The sequence below is a fragment of the Notolepis coatsorum genome (genome assembly GCF_963971535.1).
Source record: "Notolepis coatsorum genome assembly, chromosome: 8".
NCBI lineage: Eukaryota > Metazoa > Chordata > Actinopteri > Aulopiformes > Paralepididae > Notolepis > Notolepis coatsorum.
Window position 1 is genome coordinate 132,407,177 of NC_140172.1, and position 24,915 is coordinate 132,432,091.

Below are 24,915 nucleotides of genomic sequence, written 5' to 3' on the forward strand. Positions count from 1 at the left end.
TCCCAGTTAGGTGCATACACACTCACAAGGACCACTGGGGTCTGATATAGTGAGCCAGTTACTATTATATAGCGACCATTGGGGTCTGAAACAGTCTTAACGGGAGTGAACTGTACTTTCTTGCCTATCAGTATGGCTGTCCCTCGTGTTTTAATTTCAAATTTAGAGTGGAAAATCTGACCGATCCATGGTCTAGCGAGTCTCCCCTGGTCAGTGGTACGTAAATGTGTTTCTTGAAGAAATATAATATCGCCTTTAAATTTTTTTATGTGGGAGAAGACCCTAGCCCTTTTGACCGGCCCATTTATTCCCCCCACATTCCATGAGAAGAATCTGACTGTGTTCCCCAGTCCCATCGAAACCTTTGTGTTAGTCATTGTCAGTTGTTAGTGGGTCAGACATCATACATAATAATAGTTGCAGAGTGTATAATAGTATCCCAACCAGGGAAGGGTACCAACCTAGACTGCCGTGCATCGGACCTAGAAGAGCACACGCTAAAATGTCAATCACAGCAAACAGACAGAGTGTATAAGAATAACAGAGTACCATAAAACAAAAACAAAAGCAAACACAAACCCTCCCACCCCCCTCCCCCCTCCCCCCGCACATCAAGTGTTCCATCCCCGAATGATGGGAACAACCGTGCTGACTCCAACAGGAGCCTTTCCCTTCAGTGATACTTACGGCTATAACCATGGCTAACAAAAACAAAAAAAAAAAAAGGAGCTCAGCAGAGTTATATGTAAATATAAATATTAGGCACCTAGAATACAGTGCAACCTGAGTCAAAATAAAGGATAATTTTATCTAATGTTTAATCTATGACTTTATGGTCCTTGGATGTAAATGCAAATTAAACATGGTCAACTTTCAAAAATAGAAAACCACTGGTTATTGACCGACACCAGACCTTATTGTAGTGGGTACACCCATTACAAAGAATATTCAGGCTCTGGAATATCCCCCCTCCCAATGTCAACCTCATTAAACATAGAATACAGTGCAACTTAGATCTAGTGCTTAACCTACAACATGTATGGTCCTAGGGTATAAATGCAGATTGAACCTGCCAATTTTCAAAAATAGGAGAAAATTGGTAGATGTTTAAATCAGGCGTGATTAGGTATAAAACAAATTATACATATATACATGGTATATTGACCAACCTCAAACCATACGATTAGGGGCACAACTGTTACTAAGAGCAATGATAAGAGTACAGTGCAACTTAAATCCAGTATTTAACCTATGACTTTATGGCCATATGATATAAATGTAAATCAAACATGGTCAATTTTCAGGTATAGTGAATAAATGGTGTATTGACCAACCTCTCGCCTATGTGTAGTGGGAACAACAGCTACAAAGAGTAATGATAAGATCTTATTACAACTTAATTCTATTGTTCAACCTACGGCTTTATGGCTATATGATATAAATGTAAATTAAACATGGTCAATTTTCAGATATAGAACGTGTTCCCTTCACAGTTATAGGGCATCTTAAATCTAGTGTTTACCCCCGACCCCCTTGGCCATGTGCTATAAATGTAAATTAAACGTGGTCAGTTCCCAGATACAGAAAACATCTGGCACTAACCGACATCACACTATGTGTGTCGTGGGGACGGCAGCTACAGAAAGTAATGATGAAAACACCCTACAACTTAAATAAACGTGGTACATTTTCAGATATAAGGGAACAAGTGGTATCTTGATCGCCCTCGTATCACATGTGTGTACACCGCCCCCCGCGCGCACCCCCACCACGGCCCCACACCACCCGCAGGCGGAGGAGTGTCTCCCCCTGCGGACCGCGACGGACCGCGGCCAGAGCGCACACGAAGGGCAGCGCACCCACACGGCCCGAACAGCCATAGAATAATAATAATAAAAATAAAAATACACACTGTACCACCCAACTCTAATGTTTAGAAAATGACTGTTGTATTGACCTACACCATACCTGGTCGCGGTGGCAGCAGCTACACAGTAATGATAAACACTGTACCACTCAAATCCAAAAATGTAACGTGGGGCATTTTCAAATCTAAAAAATAAATAGCAGTTGACTGACATCCTATTATGTGTAGCGAGCACAAGTTGAGGCTTTCATTTTTCTTTTTTTATACAACTTAACTAATAGTTGGCCCGAATATGTCGTTGACTCACCAATCAGTCCGTGGTAACTAATCGAAAACAGTCCCATCTTTAATTCAGTCTAGTCCCCGTTTCTGTTCAACGATTTGACAAAAGTTGCAGCCTCCTCAGGTGTGTCGAACTGACTCTCTTTGTCGCGATAGGTAACGATGAGGCGGGCTGGATGGCGAATTCCAAAACGGAGCCCCTCCACCTCTCGGAGCTGGCTTCTCACCTCGTTAAACGCTGCACGCGCCCGTGCTATCTTGGCTGTGTGGTCTGGGAAAACGGAGATGGACACCCCCTCGTACATGATCCTCTTCGTCTCTCTTGCCTTCTTTAGGATGTCGACACAGTCTGAAAAGTAGTGTAGTCTGGCCACAATTGTGCGAGGTCGCTCCCCCGGTCGGGGTCGCTCCCCCGGTCGGAGTCGCTCCCCCGGTCGGGGTTTGGCCTGGAGTGTACGGTGCGCCCTGTCCAACACAGGTTCCTTCTCCATGTTGAAAGCCTCCTTAAGCAGCCTGGAGACGGCTGCAGTCGTGAGGGGGGAGCCTGTACCTTCAGGAACGCCAACAATCCGTATGTTGTTGCGACGAGACCTAGATTCGAGATCTTCACATTTATTTTCTGTTTTAATCAGTTCTTTGACGAGATGTTCAACTTTCTCCTTCAAAATGGCGACGTCGTCGGTACATGTGGTTAGCGCGTCTTCCACTCCTGCCACTGTGCCTTTTATCAACGTTACCTCAGATTGTAAAGTTGTTATCTTGGCTGACCATTCAGTTTTCATGGCTTGTAGTTCGGATTTGATGGTTACTAGGTCATTTCCCAGAGCCGAGTGCAACTCAGTTTTAAAGATTTCAGCAATATCCGTGCGCACAGTTGCGAGAATGTCCAACTTGAAGGCCGCGGCTTCTGACTCCCTGGTATCCACTGGGAGAGAGTGGATCGAAGGCTCACGCGAGAGCGGGGCCGCACCACATTGCGTTATTTTCTGCTGCAACTGAGATGAACACGGTATTTTAGTAACTTTTGGAGGCATTTTGAAGCCCAAACAAAAACTGTCTAGTTCACGGGTGTATTATATTCAATACTAGTAAAAACGTTTTCTTGAAAGGGTGCCTTTAGATTATATAATTAGGCAATTCTGCCGGAGCTCTTAAATCTGCGTGTCACTCCATAGTACGTTAAACCGGAAGTCCCCAATATAGGACTGACTCTTAACCCATTAACCCTTTCACTGCTACACTACAGAAGTAACCATCGGTAGTGTGATAGTAAAGGGTTAACCTTATGTAGTGTGGCAGTGAAAGGGTTAACCTTCTGTGTGTTGTCGCAGTGAAGGGGTTAACCGTTTGGTAGTGTGGCAGTGAAAGGGTTAACAGTCCTGCAAAATTTGCATAAAACGCCTGTCTATTGCATACCCAGAGTAATTTGTGATTTATTATACTTTATACTTATAGCACATGCATGAGTCTGGCCTCTTTTGAAGGGTAACATTCTGAGGTTTCTTCTTGCTCCTTTACTTTTGTGTTGACTTGTTGCCAGATGCCTGTTTTTCGGTTCCAGCTGAGAGGTAGGAGCTGGGAAACATAACGGTTTATAAAATCCCACAGAAGATTTGTGTTTTACAAAGGTTTTTGTAATGCGTGTACCTCAATAATTCAGCGTGATTATCCCAAATGGCCGTCCGCTTCCATTCATTCAGACACGCGAGTCAAAACAAAGAACGTGTTGGTCTTCTTCTGCCCCCTTCTCGTTGCAATCAGCGCTAGTCTAGGATCGCTTTCGGAGCAGACGCTCCGTGGCTACAACGGTGGTCATTTTTCGCCATCAGCGGTGACTGGTCAGTTCACGACCGTTTACAACCAGATGTGGTCACTTGTCTGAACGGCTTGTCAAATGACGCTCGCCCGATATTTCGCCTTGTAACTCGAGACCCGAAGCATGCAATAGGTTGAGTGTGGTGACTATTGCAAATGTAACTTTCCAACAACGTATTGAATGATCGGGAGAAACGCAGCCCGGAGCCGACAGACTAGAGCAAAGTGCCGCGACGTGCGCGCATCCCGCGCACGGGCGCGACGGCCTGTATGAGGGCCGTCGAACGTTAAGAGATTTTTAAGCAAAAAGCCTGAGCAAGCAAGTCTGTGGGGTCTCAGAAAGGCCAGGTCACACAGCAACGTTTCTCTCCATCTTGGTCAGCGGGGAGTAATAACACTGTCACACAGACATGTCTTTCCTCTGCTGTCTTGAGTGAACTAAGGCTGGAGTCGTCTGTGATCCAGTGCCTTTAAGCGATTTATTAACATGTCTATTTTACCATGTCTATTCTAGTTATATTTTTATTTATTATTACTATTGTTTTATTGCACAATCGAAGCAGGCATGGCCAACCGCATTTCACTGTATGCCCTGGTATGTATGTGATGAATAAAACTAGGGCTGGGCGAAAATGATATCGCGATAACGATATGATAATGTTATATCACTCGATATCGATAATTATCGAAATTGTTATAAGTAAAATATTTTTTATTTTTATTTTTTATAAACAACAGATGTATGTTTATTTTGCAGCAATTCTTGGTCGTTGCCACCATCTTTAGTGTTACAGCCCCCACACTCTGCTGGGTGTGGCTCCAGGGGAGTTGAACAGTTCTGGCTCTGCTAGTTTCTTTTCTATCTTTTGGCGCTTTTTTGGTGGACAAACCACCGCACATGTGCACCGTGACTCGTGACTGGAGTCTAGTTCTGCTAGCACACATAGCCTACTGTGTACAGACGGTTTCAAACTGTATTTTAAATTAGAAAGCAAACAAAATAAATGGACAAGAGAAAAATAAATCTCAATTTGGTCAGTATTGTCATTTGGACAAGCAAAGCCATTACTTTAAGTTGCAGGCAAGAAAGACAAGTCTGTCCACGGTCTCTGGTTTTAAAACTGCCCTGTTGCAGGTCACAAAAAAATCCCCCCCGATATCGATTATTAAAATATATCGCGATAATTATCGTTGTCGTTATATCGCCCAGCCCTAAATAAAACTCTTGAATCTTGAGACTCTCTGACCTCTCTGTTCCCAGACTCTCTGACCTCTCTGTCCCCAGACTCACCTCCCAGGCTTCGTGACGAGACTCTCTGACCTCTCTGTTCCCAGACTCTCTGACCTCTGACTTCTCTGCTCCCAGACCCATCTTCCTGGCTTCGTGGAGCAGGCGGAGGAGCTGAAGAAGAAGGGCATCCAGGAAGTCGCCTGCATCGCCGTCAACGATGCGTTCGTCATGGCGGCCTGGGGCAAGGAGCATGGAGCCACCGGCAAGGTTAGGGTTAACACTTTACTTACTCTGGAGTTAATCCTAACCCTTAAGGTGCTTTCATAGTCGAGCGGACCTCCGCGGACCAATTTCCTACAGTTTAAAAAAAAAAATCCCACGCGGTTCAACTTCTGTCATGTCGTCGTCATCCGATAATAAAGAGTATATTATCTCCGTTTCCAATATTTAGATAATAAAACTGGCAGTTTTACACACTTCATTTAGAAAAGTCATTCAAACTAGGGATGGGACAGAATATTCGATCCCATATCTACATTCGATTTTCATATCCGAAAATAAAAAATTTAGAGGCAGCCTAATTTTCATAGCCTAATTGATCTAAAAGATGCACATGCTACTGTTTCTGTTTGTTTATTAAAACCGGTTGATAGAAGTGCCTATTTATGTGCAATACCCTTTGAGTCCACGCGGCCCTCCACGGAGTCCGCTCCGTGTACGGTCCGCTCGACTATGGGAGCACCTTTACTCTGGAGTTAACCCTTTACTTACTCTGGAGTTAACCCTTTACTTACTCTGGAGTTAACCCTTTAATTACTGTGAAGTCAACCCTTTACGCACTCTGAAGTTAACCCTTTACTCACTCTGACATTAACCCTTTAATTACTCTGGAGTTAACCCTTTAATTACTGTGGAGTTAACCTTTAATTACTCTGGAGTTAACCCTTTACTCACTCTTGGGTTAACCCTTTACTCACTCTGGAGTTAACCCTTTACTCACTCTGGAGTTAACCCTTTACTTACTCTGGAGTTGACCCTCTATTTACTCTGGAGTTGACCCTTTACTTACTCTGGAGTTAACCCTTTACTTACTCTGTAGTTAACCCTTTACTTACTCTGTAGTTAACCCTTTACTCACACTGGAGTTAACCCTTTAATTACTACGAAGTTAACACGTTAATTACTCTGGAGTTAACCCTTTACTTACTCTGAAGTTAACCCTTTAATTACTACGAAGTTAACATTTAATTACTGAAGTTAACCCTTTAATTACTATGAAGTGAACCCTTTAATTACTCTGAAGTTAACCTTTAATAATTGAGATACTGAATTTAAAAAGTAATGCGTTAGAGTACTAGTTACTGCCAAAAGTAATGGCGTTACTGTAACGTGTTACTTTGTAACACGTTCCCAACACTGGTGATTGTACACATGAAATGGTTAAAGGAACACTGGTATGTGTGATCGTACACATGAAAGGGTTAAAGGAACACACCAACATCAGACAAAAAGATAGACGCCAGTTTCCCTTCTGTGTGTTCAGTCGAAAGCTATCCCGTCTGCATGCTAGCCTAGCTTAGCACAAATGAATGGAAGCGAATACGGACCAGCTAGCTTAGCAAAAACACAGTTTTAAGGTAAGCTAGTGGTCCGTATCCGCTTCCATTCATTTGTGCTAGGCTAGCTTGCAGACGGGATAGCTCTACTGAACACACCGAGAGGAAACTGGTATTTATCTTCTCGTCTGACTCTGGAGAAGACGTTAACAACATCCCATAATGTTGGCGTATTGAGAGAATGGCGACTCAACAGAAAAACATAAACAGGTTGAAGACATGAGGAACTCTGGATTCATCTATTAGTGACTGATCATCTAGCCTCGTGGAGTATTAGTGACTGATCATCTAGCCTCTTGGAGTATTAGTGACTGATCTAGCCTCTTGGAGTATTAGTGACTGATCATCTAGCCTCTTGGAGTATTAGTGACTGATCTAGCCTCTTGGAGTATTAGTGACTGATCATCTAGCCTCTTGGAGTATTAGTGACTGATCGTCTAGCCTCTTGGGAGTATTAGCGACTGATCATATTTCTCCCGTTATTGAAGAATATTGAGTGTGATATTAGTTGTGGTGTTTGTCTTGCAGGTCCGCATGCTGGCTGACCCTACAGGAGCCTTCACTAAGGTAAAGTACAATCCTCACATTTAAATGTTATATATAAGGCTACATTCTTGAAAGGTTTTGACATATAGGTAGGGGTGGACGGTATGGTCTAAAATTTATATCACGGTATAATTTGAAGCATAGATGGTAACTGTATATATATCACGGTATCAGTGTTTCCGTTAGAATTTTTTTTTGCCTGATAGGCAGGCTATATAAAGAGTGACATCCTCAAGGCATGTAGATTTATAATATTTTAACTTAAAACTAGGCTACTTTTGCGTATACAGTCATTATATTCCAAATAAAATATGTCCCGAGTCGAGACTCCGTGCTGCTCCCAACGAATCCCAATAGTATGCAACTGCAGAGCCGCAGAGCAGGGGCGCTTTCAGGTCCGGTCACAGGCCCGCTCAACAGCGCCCCCCCACCCAACGGCTGAATTGCCAATGGCTGAATTGGAGTATTGCACTGTGCAGGCACAGCTGTCCAGCTCTGCGCTCTGCAGCTGCATGCTTCTCGCAAAATCCAGCATCCAGCTCCCGCTGCCCAGCCGTCATTATCAGAACACTACACACACATATCATAATGTTCACAGCAAACTGTAGTTGATCACCAGGTATGTTTTATTAACGTAGAATAATTCATATAAGAAAAACGATAGGGAAATCTCGTACCTTTCTCCACTGGTTAAAAATGCCAGGAACTCAAATTGAAACTTGCTGTGCGCCGCGGTGATATGTGTTTATTATGAAATGACAATTGCGTGTTGACACGCCCACTGCGCGAAGCCTCCTAAATAACTTTTTCCAGTTTGCACATATCTATTATCTATGACTAATTCTATCTATTTTTAGGGGCAAATGCGAGTGAAATAGTCACGCTGTGGTTACATGACGTCATTGCTATTTTAGAGCTGCTCTACCGGTTACAAGGTATAGTCAAAATCCATACCGTAGAGCAAATTCATACCGTTTATACCGTCCACCCCTACATATAGGTGGAAAAGGAGCCTTTTGCAAGATAGATATTCCTTTATCCTTGGGAAAATCAGTCGTCATAGCAGCGTGGTGGAGGGGAGGTACAGGTATGGGCAGGTATGGTAATGGTAGAAAGACATAAATATAGGCAATGAAATTAAATCTGAATATAATAATACGAGAAAAATAGACTGTGTAAACAATATAATCAACTCTCTCTGCCTCTCTCTCTGCCCCTCTCTCAGCCCCCCCCTCTCCCCCTCATAACTTGTGTTCTGTATAGTATAGTTGGTATAGCTAGGATAGTTTAGTATACATTAGGGGTGCAACGGTACACAGAAGCCACAGTTCGGTACGTACCTCGGTATTGGGGTCACGGTTCGGTACGATTTCGGTACAACAGAAAAAAATATATTTATCATAATTTTTTTTTAAATGTATTATTATTATATATTTATGATAATTATTATTATTAAATAGAATACTTTTCTATAGGCTTGCCGTGGTAGTCAGTGATACTGGTGTCATTCTGTGTTGAGGCATCCACTGAATAAATTAATTGCCTACTGTCCCTTTAACAACTTATCCTCGCTAAGTTTCAGTTTCACTTCTAGAGAGAATTTTACTTCACAAGACTGAATACTAGAGAACAGATGACATGTTACAACAATGGCAGAGGATTATTTGGATTTAAACACAGTAGCAGTTCAACTGGAGAGGAGCTCAGTATGTACGTTTTTATTTTTTTATTTGATCAGCTCTGTCTGAGAGTCCGGCGGGGGAGAATGTTGGTGTGTGTGTTGGCGACGCGTGTGTGTGTCTTTCCATTGGCTTCATTTGGTTGACATTATTGGGCGAACAAGAAAACGAAAGAAAACTGTAAAATTGTAATGGCCTTGCAGCTGTTCCAATGTAAATGTGCCTTCCTCCGTGCACTGAAGTCGGACTCTGTGTGCCACGCGCTGTTCTCACATGGACACGGAACCCGCGAGTGCCTGCATGCACGACTGGTGTGTGTGCACTGTGAGGCGTATTCTTCGTATGGCTGCGCGTACCGTACCGGCAGTACCGTAAATTCGCGGGACGAATACACGTACCGTTACACCCCTAGTATACATAGTATAATTGTATATTGTATAGTAGTGTACATTTAATTCGTAAGCTTAGCATTGTATTTTATCTTTACTTTTTATCATGTCTATTTTATTATCCATTCTATTATATCGTATTTTTGCACAATCGAAGGCGGGCATGGCCACCTTCATTTCACTATATGTCTTGTGTATGTATGTGACGATTAAACCTCTTGAATCTCTCCCTCTCTCTCTCTCTGCCTCTCTCTCTCTCTGCCTCTCTCTCTCCCTCTCTCTCTCTCTCTCTCTCTCTCTCTCTCTCTCACACACACACAGGCGGTGGACCTCTTACTGGATAATGATCAGATCGTGCAGGCACTTGGAAACCAGAGATCCAAAAGGTAACATTTTGACCTGTTTCAGTGTTGAGACCATTAAAGGACCTTACTACAGGATACTGCAGACCATTAACTCATTGACTGCCACGTTCTTTTCCCATCTTTACTCAATGGCGCCAGCGTTATTGACCATTTTTGCAATGTTTGCGGTTCCATCGTGTGTTCTGTATTGTAGCTATGGAGACAATAGTATGGCTCATTTGACAGGCATTGTTTATAGTCCAAGAGTGACTAACGAGTTAATTTCTACATACTGTAGTTTGTGTGCCATTACATGCTAAACATTGCACCTTTCCTAAATAATCCAGTCTTTTTTCATAGATCGCAAGATATGACACGTTATATGCATTATGCCAAAATCGTTCGGGTTGCTCGCCTGAAACTCCAAATATTTCCAAATCAAAGGTATATACCATATGTGTCTAGAAACTGTGATCGTTACCAAAAGCATGTTTTAGGTCCGGTAAAATACGACACTGATCGGTACAGAAGCATGTTTTAGGTAAAAAAAATACCAGCAGGTTACCTAAAATGGACCTTACCTCAGTCAGAAGGTACTCCAAAATGAATAAATCCCAGTCGTCCCATCGCAATCGCAATTACTTGTGTATATTGGGCATGGCTATCATACGGGAAACGAGGCATCAAATCTCAGACCGATTGCTATGTCCTGATCCACTTGGAGAGGGAAGCAGCCAGAGGTAGCTCACTACTGGAAGACAACTGATATCCCCAGTTCAAAAGGTAGGCGATACTGCCACCTGCGGGATTAAAACGCTCCGTCTTGAGACTGATTTCCATCAATTTGATTCGGAGTCGTGACGGATTTTCCGTCAATTGGCTACCTTTGTAGATGCATACAGATTTCAACTAAATTGAGCCAATCAGAGGCGTCAAATATGATCTAAAAGGGAATTTTTTTTCTAACTGCCGCGCCAAGCAGAGTCATTTGGCGAACAATAATTGGACTCAGTCACGCATCGACTCGAGAGACAGAATTGCGCTAATAGTTCGTCCTACGGAAATGTTTAATAATCACAAGATACAAGGGCGGCTGATTGGCGCAGTGGGCAAGGCGCTTGCCTCTAACGCAGGAGATGCTGGGTTTGAGCCCAGCTCTCTGTGTTGCTACCGGCTGGCCGGTCGTTCATACTAACACAATTGGCAAGTGTTAAGAGGGTGGGAAAGCTGGTGGGTGGGGATTTGACGTTGTGGACAGCGACTCCTACAGGTCGGTTTGTTGACGCCGGTGCGACAAGCAGGAAGTGATGGGGGCAGCGTGAGCCTCCCACGCGTTACTCCTCGCCACAGAGTTCGAGCTGCTGCAGTGAAAAGATGCGACAGGCTGCCTCCTCGTGTACCGGAGGGGACACGTGATGCAAGGCTTCTGTCCTCACTACAACCGACCTGTGGGAGGCATAGTCTAGCAATGTTCAAGACAGGGGAGGGAAGAATTGGATATATGAAATTGGGATGGGAGAAAAATAGAAAAATGGGGAGGAAAAAGTGGAATATAAAAAAATCGCAAGATACATTCAGACGGTGTTGGATCTAACAAAATGGATTTATGGACACATTTATGCCCGGACCACAAAGCTTATCAAAGGGTTAGCGGCGGCGCAACAGCTCTACCGGTGAGTCTGTCAGCCTGTTATGATATGAAAATGTAATTGTAGTGCTGTCAGACCCTGATACAGGTTGTCTTTTCCTTTTAGCTAACGCTATTAAATAAAAAATATACAGTAGAGGTTCAAATAAGAATATGACTTTGCCTGAAAAAAAAAAAAGTTTCAGTCAGGAGATGTTTTTTATATGACGCAGACGCACCCCCGCGGGAATCGACTTTACCATAAATCATAGGCTGATATACGCTACATTCTCTTTAAACATATAAATGTTACAGGACAAAAGTAATAGATTTAATCACTTTTATTCTTTTAAACTTGGTCTGACCGACCTTCAGCATACATAGACAATGAACAGGCAGGTAGATCCAGTAGCAGAAACGCATTCACATCATTAGGCTATGTCAGAAAACGCATGTGCACAAATCCTGCATTAGGCCTACTTTAGCGGACAAAACTTATTTCTCACGTGTTGATCTACCTCTGATACTCATCGGAGCCCGAATGAGCATGGAAATTTGATTTCTGTTTAGCTAGTAATGCTATAAGCATGGACGTGCGCATACTAAACGAAGGCAGCCTCCGATGTGTCAGAGGTAGATAAAAGCTTGAGAAATAAATGGAGATTGATTGAAAATGTTATTAACAGATTGCAGAATGGGTACAGTACAGCTCAATATACACAATTGTTAACACTTTCAGCGCCCAGCAGGGGGCGCACATTTAGTGCTTGAATGCCCACCATCCACTTCAATGTTAGCATTAATATCGCCTAATCTATGTTTTAAATTATGGCTATGTGTCTAATCTGCCCGTCGCATTATCAATGACTCATTTCCAGTCAACATTGTCGAAGCGGATTGTTTTTTTATCTGTTCATTTCCGCTTTATAGCATTTTGAAAAGCCCTCGTTTTCACGGAAAAAACAAAGATTCCATGATAATCGCCCTGTACTGTAATATTCTAGAATGTTGTAATTTTTTTGCCTATTTATGAATCGTTTTCAAATAAACGCTAGATTATTGATAGTATATGTGTACATGTGCACACCAGTTCCTGATCGCTCTTACAGTCAAACAGCCATATCACATTATATGGGAAAAGCTTATATCTCCGTGAAAACGGGTCTGATTATCCTAAGACTGGTAAAATAGATTCCTTACCTGAGATCAGATGGTATCCAAATGGATTATTCCAATTCCTGATCGCCATTCCAAAAATCGATCCTTTTATTGATCCCACGCGTATACTGTAAAACACATATTACACGCTGTGCTGAGGGTCCAGAATTAATATGATCGGCTCCGGTTACATGCGTGAGAAGTAAAATGTGGATTCCGGAGTTTTTTTTTCTCATCCATTTTCACAGAGTCCAATCCAAAATGGTGCATTACCATCTGGGAGACGATAGGGGGCGCTTTTTTCACATCTGAGCGCCTGGCGGGGCAGGATTACCAACGGTAGACTAGGTTGATGAAATATGAATTGAAAAAAAAAATCAGAGAATTCTTGTGATGGACATTCAAAGTGTTAAGGGGATGCAGACCAGAGAAAGACTTTCATCTTGTTTACATCAGGGTCCCCCCAGATGGGCTTGGCTCTACGAAACTGGGTATGATCAATCAATCAAATTTATTTATATAGCACGTTTAAACATGACTCTTGTCAACCAAAGTGCTTCACATAGCTAAGCTAAGAACAAAGAAAAGTATAAAATAAACAGAAAAAAAACAATCAACGGATAGACAAAGGAAAAACGGTAATGAATAATGATACAAATGATTAACAAATGATAATTGATAACAAGCCTTTTAGTTCATGGTGCAAAAAACTAAAAGAGCCAGGTGTGTTTTGCAACGTATCCCACAGGAAATTACACTATGGCAGTAATGGGAAAAGGGTGCTAGCTCATCATCAATCAGAAGCTAGCCACAAGACTCATTTGCGATCTCCAGCACACAGCCTCCCTGCCTGGCGTCATGGCGTGACAACCACAACAGTAGGGTATATAGTCACAGTCAGGACAGTAGGCGCTACAACACAGTGGTCTATAGTCACAAGGACAGTAGGCGCTACAACACAGTGGTCTATAGTCACAGTCAGGACAGTAGGCTCTACAACACAGTGGTCTATACTAGTCACTAGTAGGCTACAACACTGGTCTGTAATCGCAGTCAGGACAGTAGGCTTTACAACACAGTGGTCCATAGTCACAGTCAGGACAGTAGGCTCTACAACAGTGGTCTATAGTCACAGTCAGGACAGTAGACGCTACAACACTGGTCTATAGTCCAAAGACTAGAGGAACCTCTGAATGCAGAAGACTTGTGGATTAAGTACAAAACACATACATTTTAAACCTATATTTTATGTTATGCGTGCATAAAACCCAGAATTATGAGTTTTCTGTATAAGTTGCACTTTTTTTGTTGTAAAATTGCATTATGTATTGTTAATGCACTGTTTCCCTTTAGTTCCTTGTTCAAGTCATAAGCTTGTTCAGTTGTCACAATGTAAATAAAAACGTGCACTGAAAAGTTACAGTATGTAGATTTGTTTATTTGTATGACAAAGTCAGAGTCAACCCTTGCAAAAAGTATCAGTTTTATTTAATGAATTGAAAACAGCATTGATATTATGTAAAAGCAAACTGGCAATAAAAAAGATGTTCAAAATTATCTAGTTCCCTTAAAACGATAACGCTATTAAAAAAATGTATACAGTGGAGGTTAAAATAAGAATATGACTTGGCCTGAAAAAAAGTTCAATCAGGATTTTTTTTTTGCTTTAATCCCTGCACCTGGCGGGATTAGATCGTCATTGCAATTTTAACGTAGGCAGCTGTGCCAGGGAGACACAGGCAGCGCAGAGCGAGTGTTTAGAATGGGGATCAAAGGAAAAATATCAAAGGATCTTAAAAACGAGAAAACGCGTTTTTGGCACTCAAGCGTTTGCGACGAAACACGAGTATACTCTCTTTTGGCGCCCAATGAGTTAAATGACCTTACTACAGGATACTGTAACTGCATCTGTACCTGAACGTGACCCGGTCCTCTTGTGCTGCAGGTACTCCATGTTGGTGGAAGACGGAGTGGTGAAGAAGCTGAACGTGGAGGCTGATGGTACCGGTCTGACCTGCAGCCTGGCCGCCAACATCCTGTCTGAGCTGTAGCCCCGCCCCCAACATCCTGTCTGAGCTGTAGTTTCTGCTCTCCTCGTGTGCCCTGATATTTATAACTTGAAAGATTCTACATCAGACTAATAGATATTAAGTTATTGTTGTGTTTACAATGGAAGTGGGTTGAGCAGCTTAGAAGAGCAGTTTGATTTGTCTTCTGGAAGCTAAAGCTTCTCAGCCTCAACATTAATTAATTAACTAATTGAAACGTCGGGGGTCAATTGTCATGAGGTCACCTGCCAAGAGGTTGGGACTGTCTGCCTGAGTTACTGTAACTAATAGTTACTGTTACAAATGTTACTTTAACAAATAGTTACTGTTACAAATATTACTTTAACAAATAGTTACTTTAACAAATAGTTACTGTTACAAATGTTACTGTAACAAATAGATTTACTGTTACAAATGTTACTGTAACAAATGGACCTCCTCCCAGATCTCCTCAAGCAAGTCTCTTCTCCCGTGATGCAAATGAACACCGGAAGATGTGGAAACTGATGAATGCGCACAACCGTGACACAAATGCCATTCTGTATGCCGTCACATGAAACCAAATAAAAACCTGCCCTGTAAGCAATACTCTGACTTCCTGTGGTCTTCATCATCATGTTCTGCTGTACAAGCTGACTTCCTGTGATCTTCATCATGTTCTGCTCTAAAAGCTGCATAAAGGCCATCTGCACTCCACGGATCAGGTGACGGACATGAGGATGTGAAGGTTGTGCAGTACGCAGGAGGGAGGTGTTTAAGCTGTGTAGCTGTTAGGGTTATGATCCTGCTTATATAGCTGTCTTCCTGATCCTGGTTATATAGTGGAATGACTACTCCTGGTTCTCTCTTTAATTTGACTGCAGTAGGAAGATAATAATAGTTGTTTCACTAATGAAATGATACAGTAGCCCTCGGGGAAATTATGTCAAAATTAATTATACTCACGAGTAAAGAATCCATGTATTAATTACTAGATGAAATTCGAAGGCCACTCAGACTTTCAAGCACATGACCCGTCAGCTGTCATTATCTCTGATGAAATACCATAAGTTAAGATAAGATATTCCTTTATTGATCTCCTTGGGGAAATTTGGGCGTCATAGCAGGAGGGGAGGTATATGGGCAGGGTAATGGTAGAAAGACTATTAGATCTGAATATAATAATATGAGAAAAAGAAACTAGTGTAAACAAAGGTGCAGATTCCCTTTTGTATGCCCTATTGGTTATATTATGTTACAATAAATATAGGCAATAAGAAATTTGAATCTGAATATATACTATGAGTAAATGGTATACACAAGGTACCCTAACTGGCACGATATACGTCATACATTGTAGTCTGAGCAGGTTTGGGTGGGAGACACTTTGTGGTCAGACATTCCTAATAGTTCTCAAGTTCTGCAGCTGTTAGTTCTCCAGCTGCTGGAGAAATATATGTTCAATGTTCTGTGATGAAGGCTTCCTTGTTTGTGTCCAAAATCATGGTTCAAATAAATAAACAAAGTAAAAACCCAGCAAAATTCAGATTTGAGGTTTTGTTTCTTATCGATTGAGTGCTGCCTCTTCCATCTTGTTTTTTGGGAGGTTATCTGCATTGTTTCAGGCTCGGCTCCCAGCTGATAACTCCCAGAGAAGAACTCCCAGAGAGGCACATGTCCTTCCGTTTGATCTTGGTCAGTTAATTATTAATCATCGCCACCACATCTGACAGCGTGAGTTATCTCCTAGTGGTGAAGATCAGTTCATCCTGGTTCAACCCAATCTTTGTAATGAGCACAGTTGCCCACATGAGATGTTGTGCAGGGGCGGGGCTAGGGGGTGGCTACTTGGGCTCAAGCCCAGAATGTTTTCTGAAAAGCCCTGAATACTTAAAAAAAAAAAAAAAAAAATTATTATAATTTTTTTTGACAATACATCATTGTTACATGAAAATATGTTTGCACCAGATTTAGCAGAAGCTAATTTCCATCTGTAGTCTATCCAGCTGCTAACTGTATTTGAGTGAGTTAAAGTGGAGATGAAGCAGTGAACAATGTGATCCTAGTTTGTTTGTTGTGTACCTTGTGTAAGACAGGGTCCTATAATAAAATGTGAAATCCTGCTTATTTGTCTGAAAAATCAAATATAATTTCCCTGTTTTCGCCATGGGGACCGGCGTTAGGTCCTGGGAGCGATGGCTAGGTGCTAACTAGCTAGCCATCGCTCCCGGGAGCTAACGCCGGTCCCCGGCTGGTGCTAACTAGCTAGCCATCGCTCCCGGGAGCTGACGCCGGTCCCCGGCTGGTGCTAACTAGCTAGCCATCGTTCCCGGGCCTAACACCGGTCCCCGGCTGGTGCTAACTAGCTAGCCATCGCTCCCGGGCCTAACGCCGGTCCCCGGCTGGTGCTAACTAGCTAGCCATCACTCCCGGGAGCCTGCGCCGGTCTGTCTGTCGAAGACCGAGGGAACCGCATCAGGATTCAGCTGATTAGTGGTCTTCTGGACAAACCTTCCACCCCCAACAACATAATCCGAGGCAATGAAGTGTTCGCTGGAGATCTTCATTCCCTGTCCAACAGGCTGATTGCGCCGCCTGAGTGCAGCCAGCCTGAGCCAACGTGCGAACAACACTTTTTTTCACTGGTAGTTTGTGGAAATTAACCAACTTTCCTCTCTCTTTCACACGGTAAAATTAGTTTGAACAGCCAGGAGCAATACAAAAAGAACCACCGCGGTCCTGTTGTTTGGTAGGCAACATTTGACTGACCCAACAGTCCATGTTTACTATGCAGATAACCCACAGTGTATACACCAAACCAACACCGTGACGTCAGCAACAAAATGGCGCCGCACATGTTCATAAATGCTACATAAATGGACATTACAAATAATTTTTTCTTAGAAACGCCTTATTTTTGGTTTATCTAAATACTAATTTGATGCTACAGTATGACTATGTGTTTATCGCTATGCTTCATCTCCCCTTTAAGTCTTGGTGTTATGGTAGACTCCATTGGAGGTTATTGCATGACAACTAGTGAGGCAGTACTTCACTAGTATTTTACAGTTTTAATTTTTTTTTTGCATTTTTACAGCTTTTCTTGGTCACGCAGGACCGACAGAGGAGATGGCGAACGGGAGGAGAGGCGGGGAGGACATGCGACAAATAACGTCGGGTGCTTGGATCGAACCCGGGTCGGCCGCGTAGGTGCGCGTGGCACTATGGTACGCGTCACAAGGGCTCCCCATACATATACATATATATATACTTTTTTATTATTATTATAATTTTTTTATTATTATTATTATTATTATTTTTTTTATTATAAAGGTTTTCCTCTGTGAACAATGCCAGTGAATTTGAACAAAAACAATGCCAGTGAATAATTTTTTTCTTCAAAAATGTCCGAGTGACAGCTCTGAGCTCTCTGACCTGACTGCAGTAATGGCCAGCTGTCAATCACTTACTGCTAAAATAGTTGCACGGGTTGGGCTTAAGAATATAATTATCCAATCAAAATAGGCTATTTGAGTTTTAAAAAGCCGGGTAGTGAGACGGAGCACACTTGATTGATTGGCGTTCACGTCGTACCACATTGTGTTGACAGCCTTGAAATCCAATCAGAGAATGGTGCCAGCTAATGATACGGAACTGCAGCTAGACCCTATTGACTGTGGCGTCAATAGCCATTTAATGTTCTAGATTTTTCTGTCATCATCTCACCACTGAGACTGACTGTGTGCAATTTGCCTTGAAAGAGACTGACATCGAGAATAAGATCTTTATTCAATTGTTCATGAACTTATTGTGCATCGTTTGATGATATATATATTTTTTTTTATCTCAGTTGAAGTAGTGTAATTGACGTGAACGTGCCGTCTTGGACTCTGTAAGCTAACTTGTTGTAGCTAACGTGAGCTAATAGCTAAGTCATCGAAACGTTAACCCAGAGGAAGATGGGATAGGTGCCCACAGCTTTGATTGGCAATCGCTTGGGTGACTGTCTGAGTGACCACCTGTCGGAGTCGGAGTCCCGAAAATGGAACGTGTGTCACGCATCAACAGAACAATGTTTAGTGGATTTCGACAGTATCCTCACGCAAATGAAGGATCGATTAGATCACAAAAGACTGCTGTTTGTTGCATTGCATGATTTGCAACTGTTTGCAAGCAGACAAGGTCATTTCATCAGAAAATATCGAAGGATGGATTTAATTTACAAGTGATCAGATGGGAGGGACACTATTTCCTCGTAAAGAAGTACATCAAATGGTGAGTGGATTTAAAATATATATATATATTGGGCCGCTGCGTCCAGTGTGTCAGTGACGTGTGTGTGGCTGAAATGCGTGCGTTTACTTTCGAATTACCAACGTAATTGTCCTTGTGTTACATAAAACCCATCTGTGGTCTCGTGCAGAGGAAGGTGGTAAATACATGTTAGATATTCCAATGTACAGTTTTGCTTGTACAGTTGTACAAGCATGTACCATTGACTCAGAATGGTCTGTTTTATTGAAATCGTCACAGCAGTATAGTTTGTTTATACTTCAGAAGTATGATATTTAAACATGGTCCCCAAAATGAATGGAAGCGAATGAGGAGCCTGACAACTGGGAGGAATGGGGGTGTTGCAGCCTTGGGGATGTTTTAAAAATATAATTTAATATATAATATAATATAATAATTTGTGCTTCACCAAGAAATTTGGTCAGCAGCCGCCACTAGTAGACTCAGACCTAAGCTTTAAATCACAATCAACAAGTTGACAAAAACATAATTCTTCCACCTTAGAAACATAGCTAAAGTACGGCCATTTATAAATCAAAAGGTCGCTGAAAACCAGATCCATGCCTTTATCTCAAGCTGACTCGACTACTGTAATGCACTCCTTACCGGCCTCCCGAAAAAATACGATGATAACTATTTTATTGCAATGCACTATTACATAATTTTATTCTATTTTACTAACTATTTTATTGCACTGCACTATTTTACTTTGTATCAGTGATAATCAAACCGTAAACAAAGACGCCTATTAACACTTTCAGCGCCAGATGGCGCTGTTTACTGTTACTGTTGAAAGGCCAGCGCCTTTTAACATAGGGTTACGTGGCTGTGTTTGCAGGCCTAAAGCTATATTATATATTATAGCTATGGATCTAATAATATAGTCGATTGTCATTGAGTTTCTTCCAGTCAAGATGCAAAAAACAGATAATTTTTCCATCCATACATTTCCGTTTTATACCGCCGTGAATATGAGTGTAGTTTCAGGGTGGTCTGGTGTAATTTCCAAAATGTATTCTAGTAAACGCGTTATCGTTTCTTCCCTGGACTAGCTACTGTTCTCAAATCAAATTTAGATTATCGGTATTATGTTTCATCATGGATGCATGAAGGGGGGGGGGGGGGGGGGGGGGGGGCGGTATTGGACTTTTTAGATCTCAGACCCATCCCCAGTGATAACACAGGCTGCCGGCATGTCTTTATGAATGGAAATATCGAATAAAAGAAACAACGATGAAAACCCGACTATACTCTGGTTTTCGGGGGTCCTGGCGCTCAACGTTCGGCGAGTTAACCCTAGATCTTAGATCCTAATATGAAAAACGATGTGATTTAATGTTCTATGTCTTACCTTGACTCTATTTTGCTGCTATCTATTTTATGCTTTATGTCTGCACTTTATGCATTGCTCTTGATCTGCCAATGTTGTGCTCATTTTATGCCTGTCTTTTTTTACTGCTGTGAAGCACTTTGAGCTGCAATTCTTGTATGAAAGGTGCTATACAGTGTATTATTATTAATTATTATTATTGTTTGCTTAATTAATTAAATGGTGTGAATTTAAGTGTTCTCTAGTGCCTTTTGTCCGTGGTATAAGTTAAAGGTTGTGGTGTCGAAGTTAACCTATCTGGGCTAAACCCCGGATCTACAATTCTAAATCCGCCCCTGATGTTGTGCTCTCAACTGTGAGTCTGTTGAAGTTCTTCTACACAACCTACATCGGTAGGACTTGTTTCTATTTATTAGGGATGTCCGATATTATCTGCCGATATTGACATTAAAATGTAATATCGGAAATGATCGGTATAGTTTTTAATTTTGTACATTTATTTAACCTTTATTTACCCAGGCAAGCAAGTAAGAAAGTTGTCAAAAGTATGCATAATGTTGTGTTAATTCCACGACAAGAGATATGTAATGTTAATTACCTGAAATTAGTCCGTTTTTGGGGGGGGGGGCCCGCATATATCGGTATCGGTTGATATCGGTATCGGAAATTAAGAGTTGGACAATATCGCTATATCGGTAAAAAAGCCAATATCGAACATCCCTACTATTTATTTATTCTTTTCATTTGCCACCTGAATAGGCTGTTTTAAGTATAAGTCATCAGATTAACACACACATACACACGTGATGGGCGAGCCACAGGAACACACACACATGCACTTGAGTCGCTGACGAAATGTTCTCTGCACCTCCCATCCCATTGGCCTTCCCCCCCCGAGGGCAGCCGGGAGCAGACAAGGGCTGCAGCGTGCGCCGCGCCCCGGGGACCAATCCTGCTCCTGTCCGTCTTCGTCAGGGACGCGACAGCGTTAACGATCTGTTGTGCATGTTTTTCCATTGGGTTTCTCTTATCGGGAGGGGAAACCCTTGTGAGCACGGGGAGAACATGCAAACTCCACACAGAAAGGCCCAGGAGATACCCCACCTGGGTACCTGGCAACGCAGCAACCTGGTCCCCAAGCGAGAATCGAACCCACAAACTTCTAGCTGTGAGGCGACAATGTTAACCACTACACCACTGTGCCATTCATTAATAGTCATGATAGCTCCAGTGTGTCCTTTTCAACCTGTTTAGACCTTGGACCCTCCCATTGATACAGTTTAGACCTCCCATTGATGTTTAGACCTCCCATTGATGCAGTTTAGACCTTGGACCCTCATTTTGTTTGTATTACTCCTCTTGCTGTAGCACTTTCTATATTGTGTGCTGCATGTTATCAACATCATTGTGAATGAGAGCTCTCAATGATCCATCCAGATTAAATAAAGATTTAATTAATTCTTTTGAGTACATTTACTCTCAGGGACCCCAACTTGAGAACATATCTGTCAAACATGGTGATCATAAATGGCCGTCGACTCTCTGGTAACGGAACCCTCTTTGTGTGACGCAAAGCGGGTTCAGTTACCAGAGAGTCGACGGCCATTTTGAGTCTTGGGAACGTTCACATCTTTGTAGTTTGGTACACGACTGTCCTTGGCTGATGATGTCATCAATAAATAGTATACCAATCGTGTATGCCTTCATGCACATTTATGATCACCATGTTTTTAACAACAGGGTCATATATCATGACAGATATGTTCTCAGGTTGGGGTACCGGAGAGTAAATGTACTCAAAAGAATTAATTAAATCTTTATTTAATCTGGCCGACACACAGATGCAACTACGGCAAGTGCCAGAGGACATATTTAATAGAAAACGTTCAGCGTTAGAGGCTGGTGGTTCTGAGCCCATGATGACATGAGGATTATGTGAGTAAATATTTGTCTAAATAACTGATCAAACAAATGTTTCATTATTATTTCAATAGACACATTGTACAAATGGGGGGGGGGGGGGGGGGGGGGGCATAATTCTATTTTTATTTAACCTTTATTTACCCAGGCAAGCAATTAAGAACAAATTCTTATATACAAAAGCAGCCTGTCCAAAAAGCAAAGGCCTTTTGAGGGAAGGGGGCTGTAACAAAAACAAGGTTATGTACATGCATACAAGTAAATAAAATACAAAATTACAGTAGCAATAATAATAATAATACGTCACACAGGTAAAAGAAATTACATAATACTGTATATATACAAAAATCTGAATTATACAGATAACACTGGTGTCTTTTGCCAAAATATAGAGGTGTATCTTTTGAATAAATACAAATACATATATTTAAATGTAATGTAATGTGAAATACTAAGCTAGACTGCACCAGTCCCCATGGCAACAGAGGAGAAGGAGAAGGGGGTTGGGGAGATGAGAGAGACATAGAGAGAGAAGGGGGGGGGGGGGGGGGGGATCACACATGCATTATAAGGTCAGAAATTACACATCTTCTTTAGGCCAATATTATTTTGATGTAAACATGTTCCACACAGCATCACTGTGCCTAATATACATGAATAGCCTAATGTAATTGAATGTGAGAGATGTTTTTCTCCTCGCTTCCAGCCTCCCCCGCCTCACAGGACGGACATAGTATGGTCCTAACCCTCATGAGAATGTTCACCAGCCGTCTCCCCCCTCCCCTCGCCTGGCAGGTACCACTGGCTGCTGGAGGGGTGTCCTGCCTGCCTGCGCTCCACCGAGGCACCGGAGCACGAGGCTGTCAGGAGGGCGGGGTCCAGACGCTGATCTCTCTGCGATAAGAGGACGAGAGGGGAACAGAAGAGGAGAGAGAGAAGAGGGGGGAGAGACCACACCTGAAGAGGACCACCACACGGGTAAGGAGCCCGGGAGGGAGGCTTGTGGAGGAGATATGAGAGGAGATGTGAGAGGTCCTTCTCCTTTCTCTGACTCCTAATCTCCCAGTCCTTCATGTATTATATATATATATGTGTTTCTCCCTCATATCTTTGTATGCATGCGATATTCATTCTCATGTGGATTATTATTATTATATTTTTGTTTTTATTCATTTATTTTATTATTATTATTATTTTTAAACATAATGTGTCCGTGTTGTTCTGAAATGTGATATTTGTTCAGTTTAATTGTGGCATGTGCCGGGGGAACCGGCCAGGGGGAGGTGGCAGGAGGAGGTGGCAGGAGGTGAACATGTATGTGGCTCACAGACCGGGGGAACCGGCAGGAGGTGAACATGTATGTGGCTCACGGACCGGGGGAACCGGCAGGAGGTGAACATGTATGTGGCTCACAGACCGGGGGAACCGGCAGGAGGTGAACATGTATGTGGCTCACAGACCGGGGGAACCGGCAGGAGGTGAACATGTATGTGGCTCACGGACCGGGGGAACAGGCAGGAGGTGAACATGTATGTGGCTCACAGACCGGGGGAACCGGCAGGAGGTGAACATGTATGTGGCTCACAGACCGGGGGAACCGGCAGGAGGTGAACATGTATGTGGCTCACGGACCGGGGGAACAGGCAGGAGGTGAACATGTATGTGGCTCATGGACCGGGGGAACCGGCAGGAGGTGAACATGTATGTGGCTCACGGACCGGGGGAACAGGCAGGAGGTGAACATGTATGTGGCTCACGGACTCGCTGTGGCTCGCTGGCTCGCTCCTGAAGTGTGTCGTTGACACGAGGCTCTTGAAGCAAATCGGCAGGAAGCTGTGGCTTTTTATTACAACATATTGATTGATATCCGGTCACTGGAGAGACAGACAGAGTTCCTGCATGTTTCCTCTTTAAGATTCCATGGTTCACCAGACCTCCATCTTCAAACACTGTAGATTTATCATTATTTAACACCGTTGACTTATAATATTATATATATTACTGCCACCGTGTCATGAGAAAACATTCCATACAGGGTCGGGTTGAATCTCCAGTCTTCATGTCTCTGTATTTTTCCTTTTTGACGATGCTGAGGATGACTTTATTGTCAATGTACACAAAGATGCACGGTCGGCCACAGAGCAGCACCTCTGGAGCAGTTTGAAGGTTCAGTACCTTGCTCGAGGGCACTTAGGCAGAGATGTTTGGCACTATAGATAGCAGTGAGCTCTGCCAACAGCTCCCAGCTGATACACTGTCTGGTGCCAGAGATGGTTCACCTCTAGGACGTCCTGATAGTTTACCTCTATAGGACGTGCTGATAGTCTTGATAGTTATTGTCCTCTAGGACGCCCTGATAGTTCTTGTCCTCTAGGACGCCCTGATAGTTCTTGTCCTCTAGGACGCCCTGATAGTTCTTGTCCTCTAGGACGCCCTGATAGTTCTTGTCCTCTAGGACGCCCTGATAGTTCTTGTCCTCTATAGGACATACTGCCTCCCATACTTGGAAACTGCGTGGAGGTGGTTGTTTGCTTTGTACCTACTGGGATGTGTGATCATATAAAAAGACAAGTTTCACCTTTACAGCCACGACCCAATTTATGCTACTTCAATGCAGTTTTAGCACCAAACCATGCAGCGATGTGATTGTAATACATGCAAAGTCCCAGTAATAATGTGATAATGTGAGTCATAATAATGTGATCATGTGAGTCATACTCATAATAATGTGAGTCATAATACTGTGATAATGTGAGTTCTCATAATAATGTGATGAGTCATAATAATGTGA

At 42.6% G+C, this 24,915-nt stretch overlaps 1 protein-coding gene across 1 annotated transcript in view; it reads left to right on the plus strand.

Moving 5' to 3' along the window:
• Window positions 1–15,196, plus strand: part of prdx5 (peroxiredoxin 5) — a 32,009-nt gene extending 16,813 nt beyond the window's left edge. Inside the window, exons 3-6 of the mRNA XM_084320151.1 lie at window positions 5,331–5,462; window positions 7,340–7,378; window positions 9,747–9,811; window positions 14,500–15,196. Of these exons, the coding sequence (XP_084176277.1) occupies window positions 5,331–5,462; window positions 7,340–7,378; window positions 9,747–9,811; window positions 14,500–14,605 (342 nt within the window). The 3' untranslated portion in view covers window positions 14,606–15,196. The remainder of the gene's footprint in view (window positions 1–5,330; window positions 5,463–7,339; window positions 7,379–9,746; window positions 9,812–14,499) is intronic.
• The last annotated feature ends 9,719 nt before the right edge of the window (window positions 15,197–24,915 follow it).